Genomic DNA, 21,398 nt, shown 5'->3' on the forward strand with positions numbered 1-21,398 from the left:
TACTTGTCCACTAATGAGGTTGAAACTCATGAATGAGTTTGATATTTTAAATTAAATCCTTTGTAAAAACTTACAAGGAATTGGTATTAAAAAAAAAAAACAACAGTCATCTTTAAATAGACTTTTTCGTACCTCAGTCCACATAACAGAACTTTTAAGATACGCTTGTCCTTTAGTAAAATAATTCATTTTTGGCACTGTAATGTAGTAGGGGGAGTAGTTTCTGGGGTCTGTAGGTCAGAGGTTTCTCACTTGTGAATAGGGATGATGACACCTATTTGGGAGGCTTATGTGCCTGGCACCCTACCTGGCCACAGAATATGAATTCAAATATCTCCTGTCTTGGTGCTGTGTCTGGATCCCAAATATAGGTGAGATAATATTTCATGGTTGAGGCGCAATATAGAAAGACAGAAATGGAGAGCACAATCTGGTCATGTTGTAAACATGGTCTCAAGAACTTTAGGGAGAAATTGGTGGTAGTAAAATTAGGTACTCAGTGTTCCATCCCCTTTGACCTTAGATGCTCCCCTCGCAAGTTCAACAGCATAACCCTGATTTTTTTATTTTTTTTTCCTTAGGCTGTGGGACCCTTCTCATATTGGATCAAAATGAATCTGGGCTTAGACTTTTTAGAAGGTAAGGTTGTTCTAATGATTAAACTTACATGTGTATTCTTTGTTGCTATTAAAGCCTTAATACAGATTTTCAATCTTGATGAGTAAAAGATTTTTGAATTTTAAATTTGCAGGAGAAAAGAAACAAGCATTTGCTTGGCATAGAACATACTTTTGCCAATAAGTTGTGATTATGTAACTTCTAATTTTTTTTCTCTCGGTGTCCATTTATAAGATACAAAACTTAAACATAAAAAATATAAACTAGTTAGTATATTATGGGACATTTCTAACTTTGCTGTCTTCTTTACATAGTTTAGTTTTACTCATTCAGGAGCTCATTATCCATTTTGTGAGCTACCTAGCACTTGTCCTTTCTTCTTTCTATGACTCTCTTGACTGTTGGACTTATTAACACCTCTGTCAGGGTTAGTCAATGTCAGAGAAAGGAAGGGAAATCTGTCAGAAGATAATTACCTGCTCACAGCTTAGGTGAAAGTTTTATGTGGAAAGTTGAAACCACTGGCCTAAATTACTATTGTCCTGTGGACCACAGAACCCAGACAGCACCCAGATGTGGCATCATGTCCTCATGGAAATAGTGCCAAATTTCTAGATAGGAGACCTAATTTTAATCTAGGTCTGCAGTTTTCTGGCATATGCATGACCTGGGGTGTTCTTGTCACCTCTCTGAAAGCATTTCTGCATCTGTCAGGTGCTTGCTCTACTTACTTTCATAGTCGTGACGACTGTGTGAGATAATGTGTGTTAAAATATGTGATAAATTTGAAGAAAAGCTGTAAAATTATGATCGTTATTTTGTCCTCAGCTGCCTGTGTACCTAGATTTTCTGTTTCACTTTTCCTGCTGTAGCTTTGACTGGAATGATGGTTTGTTTGACGTGACCTGGAGTGAGAACAATGAACATATCTTGGTCACTTGTAGTGGCGATGGCTCGCTGCAGCTCTGGGACACTGCCAAAGCCACAGGGCCACTGCAAGTCTACAAGGAACACACTCAGGAGGTAGGAAGGCAGTCTTCCCAGACCGGTTGTTTTTCTTTGGATGAAATCCATTTGGGGCTGGCAACATGGAGACCAGAAGTTTAAGCTTTGGTATTTCCTTACATGTTAGATGTCATTTATTATTTGATTATTCAAACATAAAGTACATCTTGGCCCAAGGAACTAGGAAAGAAGAAAAGGTCAGGCTTCTCATTAGTTAGTAAGAACGCCTCCAGTGGTAAGTATGCTGTGGCACCATTTCCTCCAGAGAAGCCCATCACTTTCTTCTCGCTGTAGGCTATGCCTGCCTGCCCTACAGCTGTCGGAAGACAGAGGTAGGCAGACTTTTCAGAGACATCACAAGATTGCCTTTAGGGCTTCGGTAAGATTCCTAAGGATTTTCAGAATATCTTGGAGCAAGAGCAGCAAATACTGATTATGAGACAGAACTTACTGAAGAAATTTGATATCTGAAGCTGGATCATGTGTCTAGGTTCTGTGTGTGTGTGTGTGTGTGTGTGTGTGTATGGGTAGCATATAGGTTGAAAATAGGCATAGAAAATAGGTTGGTTTTTGATCTTATAAAAATACATATATATTTTTAATGAACGTGATGGTAAAGAATCCCTCTTGGTGTTTTACCTTAAATGTTTAAAAATTTTCCTCAAGGTAGCAGTAGATGTTTCAAATGAAAACTTGCACATTTACTTTCAAACTAGTGTATACCACAGCATCTGGCCCATAAAGGCCTCCAATGAATGCTGATTAGCTGCTAGAATATTAGTCTTTTGTGATAAAAAAAATTAGTTTTGTGAGCATTCCAGAAATCATCTTATAGCTATAGCAATTAAAATTTCTAAGACTGTCATTGAAAATAATGGAAAATTGTAGTTCTTCTATTTAATTGTGAAACCTCTTTGACTAAATGTGTTTATAAATGATCATGTTTTCATAGAATCACTGAAGACAACTTTGGTAAAGGAGAAACTTTAGTTTCCGGATGTTCAATACAAGAGTTCTCACAGAGAACTGAAAATGTCTGAAATTTGGACATTTTTGTGGTACCTTCATGATTTTTGCTTTTTTCTAATACTACTTAATTAACTTAGGGTTGTTTTTTTTTTTTTTTGCGCTTTAATATTTTTCTCTCAAGAGTTTTTTTTCCCCTTAAATCTTTAGTGCTTTGGATTGTTTATCTCATAAATTCTAGGACTATAACCAATAGGTTGTAAAATAATATATCTAGTTATGTTAAATGGCATATATTGATTATATTTTTAAAATGACCCTTACATTATTATTTCACTTATCCTAAAACAGTCGTATTTAGGAAGCCGTGGAATTTATGGCTAATTTAGTATGTACGTTTATTAATTTTCAATGTATGTTAAAAGAAATATGCAATGAATGAAATAAAATGTGTGTACAGTTAAAGTCATCTCTTGTACAACTAGTGACGTGTGTACTACTCTCTGGGAAATATTGTTCTAGAATGTTCCTGATGATGGTCACTTGGCCTTTACTTTATCTCAGTGAAAGTGGATTTCACTATCTCACGAGATAACTTACTTGACTTTTAGATTGCTCTAATGGTTAGAAAATTGCTATTTTTTTTAAGATTTTTATTTATTTATTCATGAGAGACACAGAGAGGGAGAGAGGGGCAGAGACACAGGCAGAGGGAGAAGCAGGCTCCATGCAGGGAGCCCAACGTGGGACTCAGTCCCGGGTCTCCAGGATCAGGCCCTGGGCTGAAGGTGGCACTAAACCACTGAGCCACCTGGGCTGCCCAGAAAATTGCTATCTTAAGCCCAAATCTACCTTCTATCAACCAACTGTTGTTTCTATCAACAACTATTGTTTCTAATGCCTTTCTCTGCAGGGATAAGACTAAGTCCAGTCCCTCTTTCCCAGGAGAACCCTTGAAAATAGTCACCATGCCCCCATTTTGGTCTTCTTCTTCTGGACTATGCATTTGTAATTCCTTTAGGCTGTCTTCAGATTATATGGTCTCTGTATCTTTTACCCTCTTGGTAAATTCCTTCACATACTCCTCTTTTTCATGGTTGCTTTTAACATTGCATACATTATTTATTCTAGAAATATGATGATCAGTGCTGAGCTTTTTAAGATTTTGCCACAGTAAACGAAGCCTCTGGTTCTAATAACGTTACCTAACATGGCTGGCTGTAGATTTTTCCTTAGCCATGTCATAGTATTGGGTTACTTTGAGTCCACTGATAAGGTACTTGATCTCTGTTATTTGAACTGCAGTGAAACCAGATTTATATCATTCTGTAATTATGTAACTGGATTTTTTTGAGCTGAAGACATCTTTGTGGGTTTTTTCCTTTCAGGCTGCTTTTCTAGGTTGTTCTTCCTTTAATTCTTTTCAAATGCAATTTTTGATAAGCACTTGTATCAGGATGACTTGGCTATTAGTGTTAATAGAGAACACAACTAAAAATAGATTCGATAATCGTCTTATTATCTCACACAACAAAGTATTGGAGGTGGAACAGGTGCTGGCTTGGTTATTAAGGGCTTGACAATGCCATCAAAAACCCAATTTCTCTTTGCCTTTCCACTCTGTTATCCTTAGTGGGTGTTCTTCTTCTTCTTAAGCTGCTTATAGTTCCAAGTATCATCTTATCACCTTTGAAGGTCTAAGGGCAAAAAAAGTGAATGTTCCTGTCTTGGGACTTCTTTTGAGGAAAAGCTTCCTCAAAGCTCTACAGCAGACATCTCTTCAAATCTCTGTAACTAGAAGAGTATCATATACCTAGTCTTAACAGTGTCACTTGTGGGAAAACAAGCCACTATTCCTGCCTTCACCTAAACAAAACTCAGCCCTGGGATGAGGAAAGGACAGAGTTTTTCCCTTAAAAATTAGGGACAAAATTAGGGTTCTGTGAGCAAGGAAGAAAGGGGGATTGGCTCTTGGAGCACCAACCATCCCCATCTGCTACAGCATACTTCTTCTCTTTTTCACAGTCCTTAGTAAAAATCAAAGTATGTCAAGCAAGGTGATGAATAGAGAATTGTAGGATATTCATAAAGGCCATCCTTTGAGAGAATGTGAAGAGAAAGAATTTCTGATGATTGACTTAAGGCTCAGTATTATAATACAAAATATTTGGCATTAAAAAAATTATTTATTCATGAGAGACATCGAGAGAGAGAGAGACAGAGATAGACAAACACAGGCAGAGGGAGAAGCAGGCTCCATGCAGGGAGTTGATGTGGGAATCGATCGTGGGTCTCCAGGATCATGCCCTGGGCCGAAGGCAGGCAGTAAACTGCTGAGCCACCCAGGGATCCCTATTTGGCATTTTTTCATTGAAGAAAATACAGCATATATTCAAAGGATGTCTCATACCAAATACTCAGAAACACTTAAAAGGACTTAAGATCAGACAAGAGAGTTTTGAAGAGCTAATAAATATTTGTTAAATAAATTACTAAGTGAACATAGCTGATTTTCCTTTTTTTTTTTTTTTCCTACCAGCATTTTCAAGAATACCAAACAATAGATTATTTTCTCCTGTGGGTAATAGTATAGACTAAGGATGAATAGCCTGGTTTCAATCAACTTTGAGTTGAGTCATGGCTCTGTAACTTACCTGCTGTGGGACCTTGGCTAGTTCCTTGTTTCTCCTAAAACTTAGTTTCTTCATTTGCAAACTGAGGATAATAGTCTGTGTCAGAGGGTTGTTGTAAGTCCTTAAAACAGAGCCGACACTAAGTATAAATATGAGCTATTATTATATCTTATTGTACTAGGGTTAGAAAGACATAGAACAAGTTAGGAATCCTCCACTTAAGCTATTTCACTGCTTGATAACTGAGAAATGTCCTAACAATCAATTTTCAGACAATCAGATGAGTAGGTGCTGAAGTGAAAAGGAGAAATCCAAGACCCAGATATATTTTAGGCCTGAGAATTAAAGGGCTTGGTGAAATGGAAAGAAAGAAAAACATGGACATTATCTGTGTGCATAGCTTCTAAACTTAGCATCAAAGCAAGAATCCGATTTTCCTATCCATTGTTAACCTGGTGTCTGCAGAGGCCATTCTGTCTTTTGAACTCCATTAAATGCCTGTAGTTTAGCCTGCTGCTGAATGTATAATAGGAATGGAAGAATAGGAAAATTTTAAAAAGATCCAGCAAGGAGACTAGAGGGTGAACTGAGAATTTTGTTTCTGTACCTCATGACTTACAACATGGTGTTGTAAGTAGGTGGCTCCTACTTTATTTATTTTTTTTTATTTTTTAAAATAATTTATTTATTCATGAGAGAGAGAGAGACAGACAGACAGACAGACACAGGCAGAGGGAGAAGCAGGCTCCATGCAGGAAGCCTGACATGGGACTCGATCCCAGGTCTCCAGGATCACGCCCTGGGCTGAAGTCGGTGCTAAACCACTGAGCCACCGGGCTGCTCTCCTACTTTAGATCTAGTAGGAAATATATGTAGGAGAATGGTATAATCTTAATTGATAATTTTAAATCATGTGAAACTAGAAATTCTTTTTAGTTTAGCTACAATCTGATATCAAATGAAGTTATCCTATGAGATTATTGGCAGAGCTATTTAAATATATCTAGAATTTACATTTTATGTGGGACAGGGAGGAATAATATATATACGTGTATATATATATATACGTTTATATGTGTGTGTATATATAGTTATTTCTGTGTATATTTCAAGAAGTAACAATGGAAAAATAATACAAAATAATAATAATACAAATAAAATAATAATACAAAAGCTAATAAAAATTGTTACCCTTAAAGGCATCAGGAAGAAATCAGGGGAGAAGGGACAAGATGGACAATTTCTCCAATATAATTTGTATTACAATTACTTTTGACCTTGGAACAGTTGAAATATTTTATAAAATTAAAAATTACCATTTGATTAAAAAAGAAAAAAATTGCCAAAATTGAAAACAAATAGAAACAAATTAATCTAGTGGTGTATCAAATTGTATCAAATCCACATAATCAGGGATTGAAAATAATGATTTCTAGTGACTTTAAAATGCAATATTGTGATTGTCCATGCCTAATCAGATATGTCAACAAAAGGAATTGCAAAAAGTTTTAAATTGCATTCAGAAAAATCAGTATTATTATTTTGAAACTCTCATATTATTTTGTAGGTTGAAGCATACCAGTAATTATGTTATCAGAAACCAAAAATTTTTACATAAGAAAAAGTGATAAGAATAAAGAAATTAAAAAGAGACATTTAATCTTAAAATTGAATGAGAAATATCTGTACAGACTCATCATTTCTTTTTCTCTGTGTAAAAAAATATATATATCCTGGTTCTTTGGACTGTAAAGACCGAAAAGCAATGACAACTGAGTCACAGTGAATATCCCTAGTGCCCAGATTACTGCTTCTAAATATCATTTCCCATTAGAAAGAACTGGGATTTTTGGAGAGATAGTTGATTCCAGGACTGAGTAGGAAATATACAAGATAAATCTAAGATGCCTTGTGTCAGAAAACTATGAAAGACCACTGGGATCACATCGAAAGTTTAGAAGAGACACTGTGAAAGAGGCTCTCATTGGCCAATGTTGGACAATTTCAACATCAAAAAGAATGACAACAATATGTTAGAACACTATACACCCACACAGAAACCATACACGTATGTGTACTTCCACCCATTACATGGAGTTGTAATCATTAAAAAATAACAGCTGGACACCACTGGTGATTACAAGGACAGGGGACTCATTCTGAAAATTGCTAAGATAAGGAATCGAGGCACTTATTCTGCCTTTCCCGTACGAATTTTATTGTGGGGTAATTGGACCCTTGATGTGGAAAATTCTCATAACAGAATTCTGGCTAATAAATGTAGAAGGAATTGCATAATTAGAAAGTCACCATTTAGTAACCCCGAATGAAATAATGACTGTAGGCAAAGGTTATCCATGGATGCTAAAACATTAATTTAATATTGATACGTCTTGTGAACAGTTTTTAGGGTTACTAAAAGAGGATCAACTAGTGATTATACACCTAATACAATAGGCAGCTAAAACAAGATTGAACTGAATGTAATCAAGCCTCTAGACCTAAAGTCCATCTTAAAGGAATGGGAAGGGCAGAGGGAAATGGTGGCACTATGAGGAAACAGCCAAATTCAGAGTGTAGAAGAGCCTATGGGACCATGAACTTGGTGTCTTCAACAATTGTAAATGTCATGGGAAGGGTGGGTGGGTAAAGCAAGGTGGGAGAGGAGGATCTTCCTAGATTAGACCTAAGAGACATAACAACTAAGTGTAAAATGTGGATTTTTTTTGGTTTCTGGTTCACATAAACCAACTGTAAAGAGACATTTTGTAGACAACCAGGAAAGTAAAATGTAGACTGAGTTTTAGATGATATTAAGGAACTGTTTGTTCATCTTTTTAGGTATAAAAATAGCCTCATGCTTCTATAAGAAAGAAAAACATCCTTATCTGCTTACTTATTTATGAGTGAAGTAAGTCCAACAGTCATTCAATTGGTCCAGGACATATGAAACAAGTGGTAGAATGTTGATAATTATGGAAAGCATGTGATGGATACCTAGGAATTTATTATGATATTTTTTCTTTTATGTGCATTTTAAAATTTCTATAGTGATAAATTAAAAAATTGTTTCACATTAAAAGAAGTATGTAGCCTTTTCTAAATCACTCAGTAATTAAAAGTCAGTGTCCCTTTCCTTTGTATTGATACAGGTAAGTATGAACATTCTGGACATAGTTTTTATTTGATGATTTTTAATTAAATAGACCAACTTAAAAAGGGCAACACTAGACAGCAGATTAAAAACGAGCTCTTTGGGAATTGGTTTCAGTAATAAAATTTGTCCTCTCACGCTGTGGTTTTGATGAGGTTCAGATTTCATAAAGCAGCACAAAATATTGTTCAGTGGTTGTTTTTTTTTCCCTTTTTGCAGTTTCTCAGTTAATTTTTTTCCTGCCAAGAGTAACTATATCAGATAGGCCTTTAGAGGACCCTGCTTTTAAAAGCATAACTGCATACCCCTCCTCTTTTTTATCCTTAATCTGACCATTAAGCCATGTCTACTCTTTGAGCAGGAGTACAGGGGGAATTGGGAATAGGGAAAGGATGGAAGACTAGACTTATTGTGAGAGGTGCTCTTCATTCAGATTTGTTTCTTTGTCCCTTCATCCATTCTAGAAACTTTGCTTAATCCTACTGTGTGCAAGGGACTGCATAAGGCCTAGTGGGGACGATGAACAAGTCAGACATGAGTCCTCCCCGTCTCTAGGGATGGAGACTTGAGCTGCTGGTGACCTCATGGATAATGTAATAAGTGTTGGAATGCATGGAGTGCTATAAGAGGAAAGGATCTTGGGGGAGGGTCAAGGAGGGCATCCTTATGTCTGCAGGGAGAGTAGGAATTAATTGTTCAAATGGAGAGGCCAGAGGAATAGGGTTAGAGGTAAAGGCAAGTGCACACTTGAAGGGGAGGGATTGAGCCTCTGTGCCTGGAACAGTTAGCATCTTGGCGGTTAAGCTAAAATTGGTGGCAAGACACTGAAGATGTTTAAAAATTTGCTAAGAAATATTTATGCTCATGAAATATATGTAAGCTGTAAAAATATATAATGAATGCTTGCATATTCACCATCTCACTTAATAAATAAAGTATTTCCTATGCTGTTGGAGCCCCAGCTTGCAGATGCTATCTTTCTTGTATCTACTTTTTCCCCTAATTCTGTCATTCTCCCTCCTTTGGCCTTTACTATCTTCTTCCCAGGAGTAACCACTAATTCTGAATGTCTTCTTCTGTTTTCTTTGCTTTTCCTTTTAGTCTTACTGCATATGTGTGCATCCCTAAACCATTTGTAGTTTTGCAGGATTTTGACCTTTCGGTAATAAGCAGCAGCATGGATAAATCTCAATGTTGAGTGAAGATGGTAGGTTACAGGAGACTCATAGTATGAAACCATCGAAGGGCTTTCTACAGGAGAATGACATTTGTGTTTCTATGCAGCATAGATCATGGAGGTGAGCACGGATGGATGGGGAGAGCAGTTAAAGGATGCTACACACGGTCTAGGTAGTAGCTAGTGTGGGGTTGATGACTATAGCCTCTTAAGAAAAATTATATGCAAACTTGTAACCATGGTCCTTTGGGATCTTGTCCCTTCTATTTAACCTTTCTGTTCTTCAGACATGACAAGCTTGGTTCCTGCTTCAGGGTCTTTCCCTTTTCTTCTGTCAAAGCCTTTCCTCTCAAACCTGCAGTTTTGTCTTCACTACACTCAGGTCTCTGCTCAGAGAGGTCTTCCCTGACCACTCTATCAATAAGTGACTCCTTCCTTCTATCATTGTTTGCCAGTCTCTTTCCTTGGTTTTGTTGTGCTCTGTAGCTTTATTTTATTTTATTTTATTTTATTTTATTTTATTTATTTATTTATTTATTTATTTATTTATTTATTTATTTATTATTTATGATAGTCACACAGAGAGAGAGAGAGGCAGAGAGAGAAGCAGGCTCCATGCACCAGGAGCCCGACGTGGGATTCGATCCCGGGTCTCCAGGATCGCGCTCTGGGCCAAAGGCAGGTGCCAAACCACTGCACCACCCAGGGATCCCTGTAGCTTTTCTTTAAATTCACAATCTGAAATTATTTATTTATAGCTTGTCTATGATCCATGAGGGCTGGGACTTGATCTGTCTTGTCTAACATTGTACCCCACTTTCCCTTGTGCTTCATACATAAGTAGGTGCTTGATAAATATTTGTTGAATAACTCAGTAAGGTAACTTGAAGTTGGGATAATGGAATCTACTATTCTTTTTCAACTGTCTCCCCAACATGCCTCTGGCTGTAAACTTTTTTCAGAGCCTGAGGTTAATGCCCAAACCCTGTTCCCACTAGACATTTATTTCCATTTAACTATCTTGCTGTCCCTTCAAAGTCAGTATGTCTAAAATTACACATTATCTTCTTTCCTCCAGTCTTCCCATTTTGTTAATGCCACCACCACCGACAGTCTCCAGGCACAAAACCTTGGTGTTATCCTGCAGTGTTCTCAGTCCTAATCCCTTGAGTGCTATCTATGCCTGTGTATGTCTTTGGGGGAGTTTCTGATCACTATTTTCACTTCTGCTTTTTGCTGTTGATATTTTAGCCAGGCCTTACGGCCCTGCTTGGATCCTGTCTTCTGGCCATCAAGCTGAATTTTGTATCCCAGCACCCATTTTGTACTTATGTTTATAGTTGTTTTTTTTTTTGTTTTTTTTTTTAACAATATCTATCCTGGCTTGGACTGTTACATTCCCATATCCTAAATTGTAGACACAAACACATAAAATATTTATTGAGTTGCCTTTATTTCCTTCCATGTTATCCCATTTAACCTCACCATGTGTGTCTTGTCCTTAGTTTTGTCCTAGAGTCCTACTGCTTATACTTTGTTGTATGACTGATGATATAGCTGGCAGCAACACCACCATTAACGTAGTTATCTTACCTCCTATCTTTTGTTCTCACTAGGCCTGCATTCTCTCTGAGCCTGTGGGAGCTCTTGCACTTTCAAAAGATGAGAAGTCATAAGCTTTCAAATCCTATGTCATGCTGTAGAGGCAGTAAAATCTGACATGTTGGTCTTAGTTTTTAGTTATATTTGTTCAGTTGTCCTCTGAAATGAAAACCGTAGCTCTTTATAATACCTTAGTGATGCAGATTGTAAAGATAAATTTAATTGGGTACATTATTTTAACTCCCGTTTATTGAGTATTTATTATATTGCAATGAGCATAGACATACAAGCTGGTTTTGTTCTCATGGTGGATTTTCTAGACTTTAGCAGGTATTTAACACAAGTTGTTGTAAAATATGGTGAATGTTAAATTGTAATTAGGTACAAAATGCTGTTGGAATGCACAAAAGGAAGCATTTCAGTCATCAAAGGCTTTGTTGAGGGGAGGCCTGTTTCATAAAAGACAGGTGAACAGGAGTTCACTAAGTTGACAGAGGCTTTAAGTTCTTGAATATGGATCATTCATGAAAACAAAATGGAATCAATCTGGGCTCTGATGAAGGGCAATACCAGTGAAGGGCAGGCTTTTATTTCCTTAATATTGTAGCCCAAGGTCATCCCAATTCAACAGTGCCCTCAAGTAGTGAAGTAGTGTGGTATAGAGACAGCCTAGTGTAATGATTAAGGGTAGACTCAGCAGGTAGGCTGCTGAGGTACAGAGTTCAGCTGTGCAACTTACTAGCTGTAGGAATTTGGACAATTTATTTAAACTTTTTGGGTCTTAGCACAATATTTCAGAGGAGTTAAGATTAATGAGATAAAATATGTAAAATGCTTGTAACAGTATCTGGCACACAGTAGATGCTCAATAAAGGTTTGCTATTATGGTTATTTTTGACTGTTCACATCAAACTAGAGCAGGAGTTGGCAAACTACTACTCATGGGACAGCGCCCAACCTAGGCTACTCTCTGATTTGTAAATTACGTTTTATTGGAACACAGCTTTGTCTACTCATCAGGCGTCATCTATGGCTACTTTTTTGCTCTAGCAGGCTGACATACAGAAACCAAATGTTCTATAAAGCCCTGAATTATTGCTCTTTACAGAAGAAATTTGCCTTGTCCTGGCCTACAGGACAAAATCAAACTCTTGAGCTCTCAAGATCTTCTGTGACTACTTCCAAGTCTGTCTTTTTCCACCCATAACCAATAGATGGCCACAGCAGCTCTTTGGTTTTTGCTGCCCCGTCTATATGAGCTGTTCTCTGTTGCTGGCTTGTGGTTTCTTCAGTGTTCCAGCTGATCTCTCTCTCTCTTTTTTTAATATTTTATTCATTTATTCATGAGAGACAGAGAGAGAAAGAGGCAGAGACACAGGCAGAGGGAGAAGCAGGCTCCATGCAGGGAGCCTGACGTGGGACTTGATCCCGGGTCTCCTGGATCACACCCTGGGCTGAAGGCGGTGCTAAACCGCTGAGCCACCCGGGCTGCCCACTTTTTTTTTTTTTTTTTTTTTAAGATTTCATTTATTTTTTCATGAGAGACACAGAAAGAGAGGCAGAGACATAGGCAGAGGGAGAAGCAGGCTCCATGCAGGAAGCCCGATGCGGGACCTCGATCCCAGAACTCCAGAATCATGCCCTGAGCCGGAGGCAGATGCTCAACCACTGAGCCACCCAGGCGTCCCTGATCTTCTCTCTTTTGCGTGAATATGGACAGCAGCAGAGCCAGGACTAGGATAGGGTGGGTGAGGGTCTCATCTTAGGTACATGATTCAGGAGGACCCCCAAAATTCAGTAGTCAAATAATGTCAATGCAATATTTTTAAAAATCATGATTCAAAAAATCTGTGAAAGTTTTAGAAAACTTTGTAAAGTTTTAGACAGAAACAGGATCAGTATTACTTTTTTTTTTTTTAAACTGAGACTCCAATATGGCTAGGCATGGTACATAGTACATTGTACATAGTGCAAGACAGCAGAGAGCAGGGAGCCCATGCTTAAGGTACAGCAAGCTGCAGACACTCCTGCCTCCTACATAAATAATATGGTAGCAAGAATTTTTAAGATTCAGAAAAATCTGATGGCTGGTCATATTTAGTGATGTATACTCAGGACTACTTTAATTTAATAAAGAATAATTATGCACATGTTTTGTAGAACTTAGCTTACAATAGTGATCTATATATAATCTATTATATAAAATGACAATAAAAATATTTCCATAAGATTTTTATTTTTTTATTTTTATTTTTTTCCATAAGTTTTTAAATGGTTCATTTGAAATCATTCACTAAAAGCAGTAAAGCATAGATTAGAATAGCAGCATTGGATAACTAAAGCTGTTTACCAAGAGATCTGAAAGGATTACCTGGTTCCTATAAGCTTTTTCTAAGAAAGGCCAGATAGCAATATTAATTGAATTTTAATGCTTTCTGATAAACACTGACCTGGCAAGCTTTTTTAGATGACTAACTTTCTAATCTGCTTTGACATTTCTACAGGGTGCTGCAAACAGTGATTTGTTGGTAGGTTAAAAATATATATGATTTGTTTTAGTGAAGGAGGTTTGGAAATAATCTGTAGAATTCTATTAAAACCAAATGGAATCTTATCTGTAAGGAGTATGTCTGGAGGAATAGACAAAATGGACTTTCCATTTCTCAGGCACCATGTTGAGATTTGTAGGACTTTCAATGAGGTGAATTAGTTGTTCTACTGGCTATCACTGTTATGAAGAGACAAAATGTAATATTGAACTTAATGCTCCTTTGCCTTCTAAATGACACATTAAAATATTTTTAGGTCTATAGTGTTGATTGGAGCCAAACCAGAGGTGAACAGCTTGTAGTGTCTGGCTCATGGGATCAAACTGTCAAATTGGTATGTCATCATTACTGTATTTAAAACCAAATATTCTCTTCCCCAAAGCTTCCCTTGAATTTTTTTCTTTTCTAGAACATACTTTTATATCTTTCAATTACACAACTAATTTTTTTTTCAAAAACTATGTTAAAGCATTTATTAGAATTTAAGCATTTTTAACCTTTTGGCTATAAACTAACCACTAGCTCAGGATTGATTATTTTGGCCCTTTAAATACCATTTTGCTTTATGTGAAAATAGACTTTAAAAAATCCTTGAGATATGTATGTCTATTATATGTGTATATATACATATATATGTAGTGTTTTGTATGTATTATATATAAACATAAATTTGAATTTGCCTCCAAGTAATTGATCTATTCATTTATTTGTAGTGGGATCCAACTGTTGGAAAGTCTTTGTGCACCTTTAGAGGCCATGAAAGTGTCATTTATAGCACAATCTGGTCTCCTCACATCCCAGGTTGCTTTGCTTCAGCCTCAGGTAAATAATTTGGTATTTACCAAAAAAGCCTTACTTGTGGTGAATGGTGGCTCTGCTTTTCCCAGTAGGTGGCGCTGTGGACTTGAGATTTGGAAGGAAAAGGGACCACAGTAGTATTCTTTGTGCTGTTTAGCCACTGAATTGCTTTGCTTAGATGGCATTATCCTTGGTTTATCAGAATGAAGGTTGCTAAGTCTGAGTAAGAGTTACAAGAATGTTAATATGTGCTAATTAATGATAAATATTTGTGATGATTGACAAAGTCAAATCATCACTATTTTTTTGCTTCTTTTGTAACTTTCAAAAAAATTTATAAAGAAAAAACAAAAATGATATCCCAGATAAGCCTTATTCTAGACTTACCGTATGCATAGTGATTAAATTCAAACAGTACAGAAACATGCCAAATGCAAAGTAAGTCTTCACCCCTCTGCCTCCATAGAACCATGGTTAACTTTTTCTTGTATTCTTCCATAAAGATTTTTATTCTCATTCCAGAATGTATGGTACAAAAACAAAAAATGTTTATGGGGGAATATTCTTGAGGAAGAGTCAGATGTCTTTAAAGACTGAATTTGATTAGTGATGTTAGGTTTTATTTTTATTTATTTATTTTTTAAAGATTTTATTTATTTATTCATGAGAGACACAGAGAGACAGAGGTAGAGATATACGCAGAGGGAGAAGCAGGCTCCATGCGGGGAGCCCAATGTGGGACTGGATTCTGTGGCTCCGGGATCATGCCCTGAGCCAAAGGCAGGAGCTCAACCACTGAGCAACATGCACCCTACCCCACCCCCGTCCCTGATGTTAGAGTTTATATGATTATAGCTATAAAATTTTTGTTGTTGAAATTGTACAGGAAAATAATTTTATGAGTTTTCTCATAAAATTTGCCCCATCCCAAATTCATTTCCCCATTGAAAATATTATTATAAAACAGCTTTTTATTATGGAAATTTCTTAGTAGCCTTCATCTAGTATTATAGTTGAATTGAGTGAATCATGGTGCCATTCAGATGGAGTTCTTAGACTCTAGTTTTAAATAGACTTGATGGAAAAGAACATTCACCAATTATATTTTATGAATTATACATATAAATTTATATACTTAAACTTAGGGAATTGAAACTAATTTAAGATAGAAAAAGAGGTACACCATGTTTCTTTTATTTGATCCATCATCAGTAAACATTTGGCTAAAGAATTTTCTGAGTACTATTTCTTTCCGAAAGTTGCTGACACTTTAACATACGTTGCGTCATTTTTCTTTTGGATAATTTGTGTAATGTACTGCATGCCATTAAAGCTGTGAAAAATGTAGAAATGAAACAAAGGTGAACAATGTCAATTGGCATAGACAAGGCAGGGTTGCTCTGGTAGGCTGCCTCCTCGAGTCACTTTGACCCCACCTTGGTGAACAAGTAGTAGGAATGATAAACCAATGTCTCAGGGTATTCCAATGTGAGGGTTTATTAAATGAGATCATTTGGGGAGTATATACATAAAATATCCTATATGACACTAATGACTTTCAAAAGTGTTGATTATAGAGCAGCAACACCTTATAGATTAATCAATATGATAACAACAACCTTCTCCGTCCTGATGATACCAGTTAATTCTGATAGTGAGAATCTGATAATGTTAATAGTTATTTTAAGATTTATTTTTTTTAAGATTTTACTTATTTATTCATGAGAGACACACACAGAGAGAGAGAGGCAGAGGAAGCAGGCTCCATGTAGGGAGCCTGATGTGGGACTCGATCCTGGGACTCCAGGATCACGCCCTGGGCTGAAGGCAGGCGCTAAACCACTGAGCCACCCAGGGATCTCCTATTTTAAGATTTAGACCTTGAAATGATAAATAAATGCACTTCCTTGATCTTTTAAATGTTTTCCAATTTGATGAATGAAAAATGATACCTAATTTTTGTTTTGATTTGCATACTTGATTACTAGGGATAGTGAGTATTTTTTATGTCTGTTGACCATTACTGTTTTTCCCTTGTGAGTCTCATGTTCATGTTTTTGGCCCATTTTTCTACTGAAAGATGTTTGTTGTTTTTCTGTATTGATGCATGAGCTCGTCTTTAGTTTTGGGGATCAGTCTTCTGAAAATACACATATTTTCCCAAATTTTTGTTTGTCTTTTATTTTATTTTATTTTTTTTAATTTTTTTTTTAAATTTTTATTTATTTATGATAGTCACAGAGAGAGAGAGAGAGAGAGAGAGAGAGAGAGAGGCAGAGACACAGGCAGAGGGAGAAGCAGGCTCCATGCACCGGGAGCCCGACGTGGGATTCGATCCCGGGTCTCCAGGATCGCGCCCTGGGCCAAAGGCAGGCGCCAAACCGCTGCGCCACCCAGGGATCCCTTTGTTTGTCTTTTAACTATTTTATTTTATGTTGTTTATTTATTTATTTACTTTTAGTATATGCATTTAAGTTTTTTGGTAGTCAAAACAATCCATGCTTGTTAAGTTTCTGGCTTTCATTTAGGATGAATATGGAGTTGGCTCAGTGAAAAATAGGAGGCATTGCATGGCACAGAAGGAGAGACCATTCCAGGCAGAGAATAGGCTGTCCAAAAGTTAAGAACTTGGTGCATATTTGAGATACTGAAAGAAGGTCAGGGAGACCATGCATAAGAGGAAAAGGTGGTAAAAATGAGGTTGGGCAGTAGAGAAGGGCCCAGATCACATGTCATGGACTGGATTCACAAGTTTGGATTTTATCCTATGGACATGGGCATGGCACTGAATAGGTTTAAAAAACTAATTCTGGGGATCCCTGGGTGGCGCAGTGGTTTAGCGTCTGCCTTTGGCCCAGGGCGCGATCCTGGAGACCCGGGATCGAATCCCACATCGGGCTCCCGGTGCATGGAGCCTGCTTCTCCCTCTGCCTATGTCTCTGCCTCTCTCTCTCTCTCTCTCTCTCTGTGTGACTATCATAAATTAATTAATTAATTAATTAAAAAAATTTAAAAAACTAATTCTGGCAGTGTGTAGAGAATAGTTGGGAGGTGAGCAGGAAGGAGTGCAAGATTTAACTAACAGAGATGAGGGCATGGGCAAGCATGGTGGCAGAAGGGGTGACAGAAATTGGGCCGACTCAAGTAGTATTTAAAAATGATTCTATAAGATGTCCAAGAGGTGAAGAGAGAAGGATGAGTAACTGCCAGATTCCTGCCAAGGATAAATCAGTGGGTGGGTTAATGTCATAACTGAGGTAAGAAATATGTTTGAAAGTTTTGTTTTAGAACACACTCAGCTAGTGGCACACACGGGATTGTCAAGGAATTGGTTGAGTTTAGAGCTGAGAAATCTAGCCTCATAACTAAATCGTGTCATTGGCTCATACATGGTAACTAAAGCCTTTCCAGTCAATTGGAGCCCCTGGGAAAGAAACCTTAGATAAATAGAAGAAACCTTAGACTAGAGTATGGGTTGACAAATGACTGCCTTCAAATCAAAATGACCCACTGACAAGTTTTGTAAACAAAGTCGTAGTGGAACACAGCCATGCACACCCTTTTACAGGTTGTCTGTCTGTAGCTGCTTTTGTGCCATAGTGGCAGAGGTGAAGAGCTGTGGCAGAGGTGGAATGGCCCTTGAACCCCAGAATACTTACTGTGGGGCCCTTCACAGAAAATGTTTGCTGACGCTTTGTATAAAGAGTCCTGAGGGGAGATCAAGAAGTGGAAGCTTTTTTGTGGAGTTTGGTCATTTTGGGGCAGGAGAGAAGAAAATAGCTAGAGGAGCAGGTAGAGTGTGTCTAACATTGTCTCCTCATTTAATTATCCAGCATCTCCAAAGAGGCAATCAGTAGGATAATTGTTCCTTACTTGCTAATAAACTATATCAATGCCCTCAGTTGTTGAACTATGTTGAATGTGATGTAATGTCACAGAAATCCTTTCCTTTTGGGATCCCTGGGTGGCGAGGCGGTTTAGCGGTTTAGCGCCAGCCTTTGGCCCAGGGCGCGATCCTGGAGACCCGGGATCGAATCCCACATTGGGCTCCTGGTGCATGGAGCCTGCTTCTCCCTCTGCCTATGTCTCTGCATCTCTCTCTCTCTCTCTGTGACTATCATAAATAAATAAAAATTAAAAAAAAAAAAGAAATCCTTTCCTTTTATGTAATTATTTTTTTATTCTAAGAATTGAAAATGACCAAATATCCCTGAATTTTAAAGTATTATTAGGTTGAAAATGCTCAGAACTGGAAATCTTCAGGTAAATTGTATATAAATATGTCCATTATATTAAGCAATTTCTTAGATTCCAAGATAATAGTAAATTCTGTGTATAGAAGTTCAGTTAAGCCAAAAGATGTTTAATGATTAAAATTAACAACATGGTTTTCTAGAGTGAAAAACAGTATGCTTATAAGATTATTACTATTATTTTAAAAATTTCTAAGTTATCTGAGTCACAGTGTTTTATCCATGACCTGAGTTAAATCTTTCCTGAGATCCCAAATCTTTTGGGATGAGACCAGTAATATATTTTTCCTTGGCACATTTCCTTCTCAAAGCCTAAATTTCTTGTTTGATTTCTTAAAATTTTTCTGTGGCACACCTAATTGTAAGGCTGGGTGTGTAATAAGTAAGTGATAGCAATATTGATATGCTTATTTGAATTAACTAATCCTTTAGCTTACCTATATAACTTGAGTTATCTTTATGCTTATAATTTAGTGTAAATGTTAATGAGTTTCATGCTAATAGTGAATCAAATCTGTATGATGACAACAGTTCATCATAATGTTTATAATTTTACTATAGGTGAAAAGCCCTAATTCAGAGACTATTAGTGCAAGTTCAAATAAAATTCTTTTAAGGATGTGAATTAGATTGACATTAGCATCATTTTCTTTGAGTGGGGAGGCTCTTTGGTCTAATATCCTACAGATTCAAAGGAGTCATTTCAAACCCTGGATGGAATTAGTGGTATAAAATAGATCCATCTTCAAAATGAGACATACTTCCCTTCTAGTGAAGCAGTGAAGACCTGTCTGCTGGGAGCTCTAATTGGCAGCATTCATAATAAACTGGAATTAATAATGAGTATAATTTACACATTTAGAAAAGTATTAAGTAAAACTCCTTAAACTACTGATAGGCTTTTAAAAAAATTCTTTTACCTTACTATTGTATGTAATTTTGGTAATGTATATTATTATATAAGGCTCTAAAATTATCTTCCTTGTTTTTAATCATTGCTCTTTTTATGACCTTGACCAAATATAAAATCTGATGGTGACAAAATCTTGAACTAATACATCTGCTTTTAACTGTCAGGCAAAATTGTGTTTATTAGCCTTCATTTGGACTGAATCACACACATATAAGGCCTTTTAGATTGGCCTTTTGTGTTAGCATGGTGTACATAATATTGAATTTGGATGTTGCATACAGAATATTCAATGGTATGGAACTGAATAGCAGGAAAAGACATTGTGTGGAGAGTTAGCAATATAATCACAAAACTTAACTATCTGCACATTGTAAATAGGCAGTATGTAAACAGTCTTTTACCATCACAATGTCCATTTGGTTTAATAGAAGAAAAGATTATGTGTTTAATGACATTATCTTCATGTGTTCTATTAGAAATAAATATAAATAGTGGTCATATTAGCCAGGACCTCTTTGGTTGAGTGTCAAAGAAATTCTGAACCTAACCACCCTAACTTAGAAGATAATTTATTTGCTTGCATAGTTGAAATGTCTAGAATTACATCTGGCTTTATACACATGGCTGGATGTAAGACTTAGAGGATATTCTTGCCATCTCTTCTGTATACTGTTGAGTTGGTTTTGGATCAAGCATCATATGAAAGGAAGATGGCAGCAGCTCTAACCCCTCTATCCTTTCTGGTTTCTGTCCAGTAGGAAAAAGTGCGAGAATCCCTCTCAGACATCTAGAAAAGTTTCATTTTCTCCCATCTGATGGTCCATGTGAATGTTTCTAAACTAATCACTGTGCCTAGGAGAAGGGCATGTAAATGTTGATTGGCTTGGGCCCAGTAGAGCTCCCACAGTTGGGAATGGGAAATGAGAAACTCAGACTCTAAGAATGGAAAGAGTGAATAGTGATTAGGTGGAAGTGGCTCCATATGTTCAACGGGCCAATATTCACTGAATTGTATGTACATCAACCCTTAAAGGGATTTCATGAAAACCAAGCACTGGATCTGTGAGCTATAAAATATCTTTCTTTTTAAAAGTTGGATAAAGTAAAGCCATTTTTCTGCCAGCTTTTATCATTTTAGAAACTCATTGGAAGTTTTATTTATTAAGCATTTGCCATTTTCCTGAACTATTCCTTCATAATGATTTTTTTAAAAAAGATTTTATTTATTTATTCACGAGAGACACACACACACAGAGGCAAAAACACAGGCAGAGGGAGAAGCAGGCTCCATGCAGGGAGCCTGATTTGGGACTCAATCCCTGGTCTCCAGGATCACGCCCTGGGCTGAAGGCAGGCGCTAAACCCCTGAGCCACCCAGGGATCCCCATAATGATTTTCAAATAGTAGCCTACTTAATAAAGTTGAAAAGATTTAAAGTTTTTTCTTCTGTTCTACAGGAGGAGGTTTTGTGGTACAGTAAAAGATGGGGCAAGCTCTGAAGCTCTCACTGTGCTTTTGCCATTCTGAGTGAGATGAGAAAATTTGCTTATCAAGCTATGTACAACGTATTAGGATTCAAATGAACTTCTTTGCATATTTTCTTTACTTGTTTTCATACATTTCCTATAGGGCATGTGTATTGTGTATTCTTTTTCATAGCCAAGTCCTTACACAAGCAAACACTAAAATATTTTTTATTGCTATTATTTAAGATATGGGGAGTAACCATC

General features: G+C 36.9%; 1 protein-coding gene across 3 annotated transcripts in view; it reads left to right on the plus strand.

The window, feature by feature from the left end:
- PEX7 (peroxisomal biogenesis factor 7) overlaps nt 1-21,398 on the plus strand; it is an 86,171-nt gene that overhangs the window by 1,033 nt on the left and 63,740 nt on the right. For 2 of the 3 annotated variants that reach the window (XM_077894322.1, XM_077894321.1), the window contains exons 2-5: nt 582-639; nt 1,491-1,641; nt 13,961-14,038; nt 14,418-14,526. In XM_077894322.1, the coding sequence (XP_077750448.1) occupies nt 582-639; nt 1,491-1,641; nt 13,961-14,038; nt 14,418-14,526 (396 nt within the window). Of the gene's footprint in view, nt 1-90; nt 372-581; nt 640-1,490; nt 1,642-13,960; nt 14,039-14,417; nt 14,527-21,398 lie in introns of those variants that run through there. The other variant, XM_077894325.1, reaches the window with a different exon arrangement.

This window comes from Canis aureus, chromosome 1 (assembly GCF_053574225.1).
Source record: "Canis aureus isolate CA01 chromosome 1, VMU_Caureus_v.1.0, whole genome shotgun sequence".
Classification (NCBI taxonomy): Eukaryota; Metazoa; Chordata; class Mammalia; order Carnivora; family Canidae; genus Canis; species Canis aureus.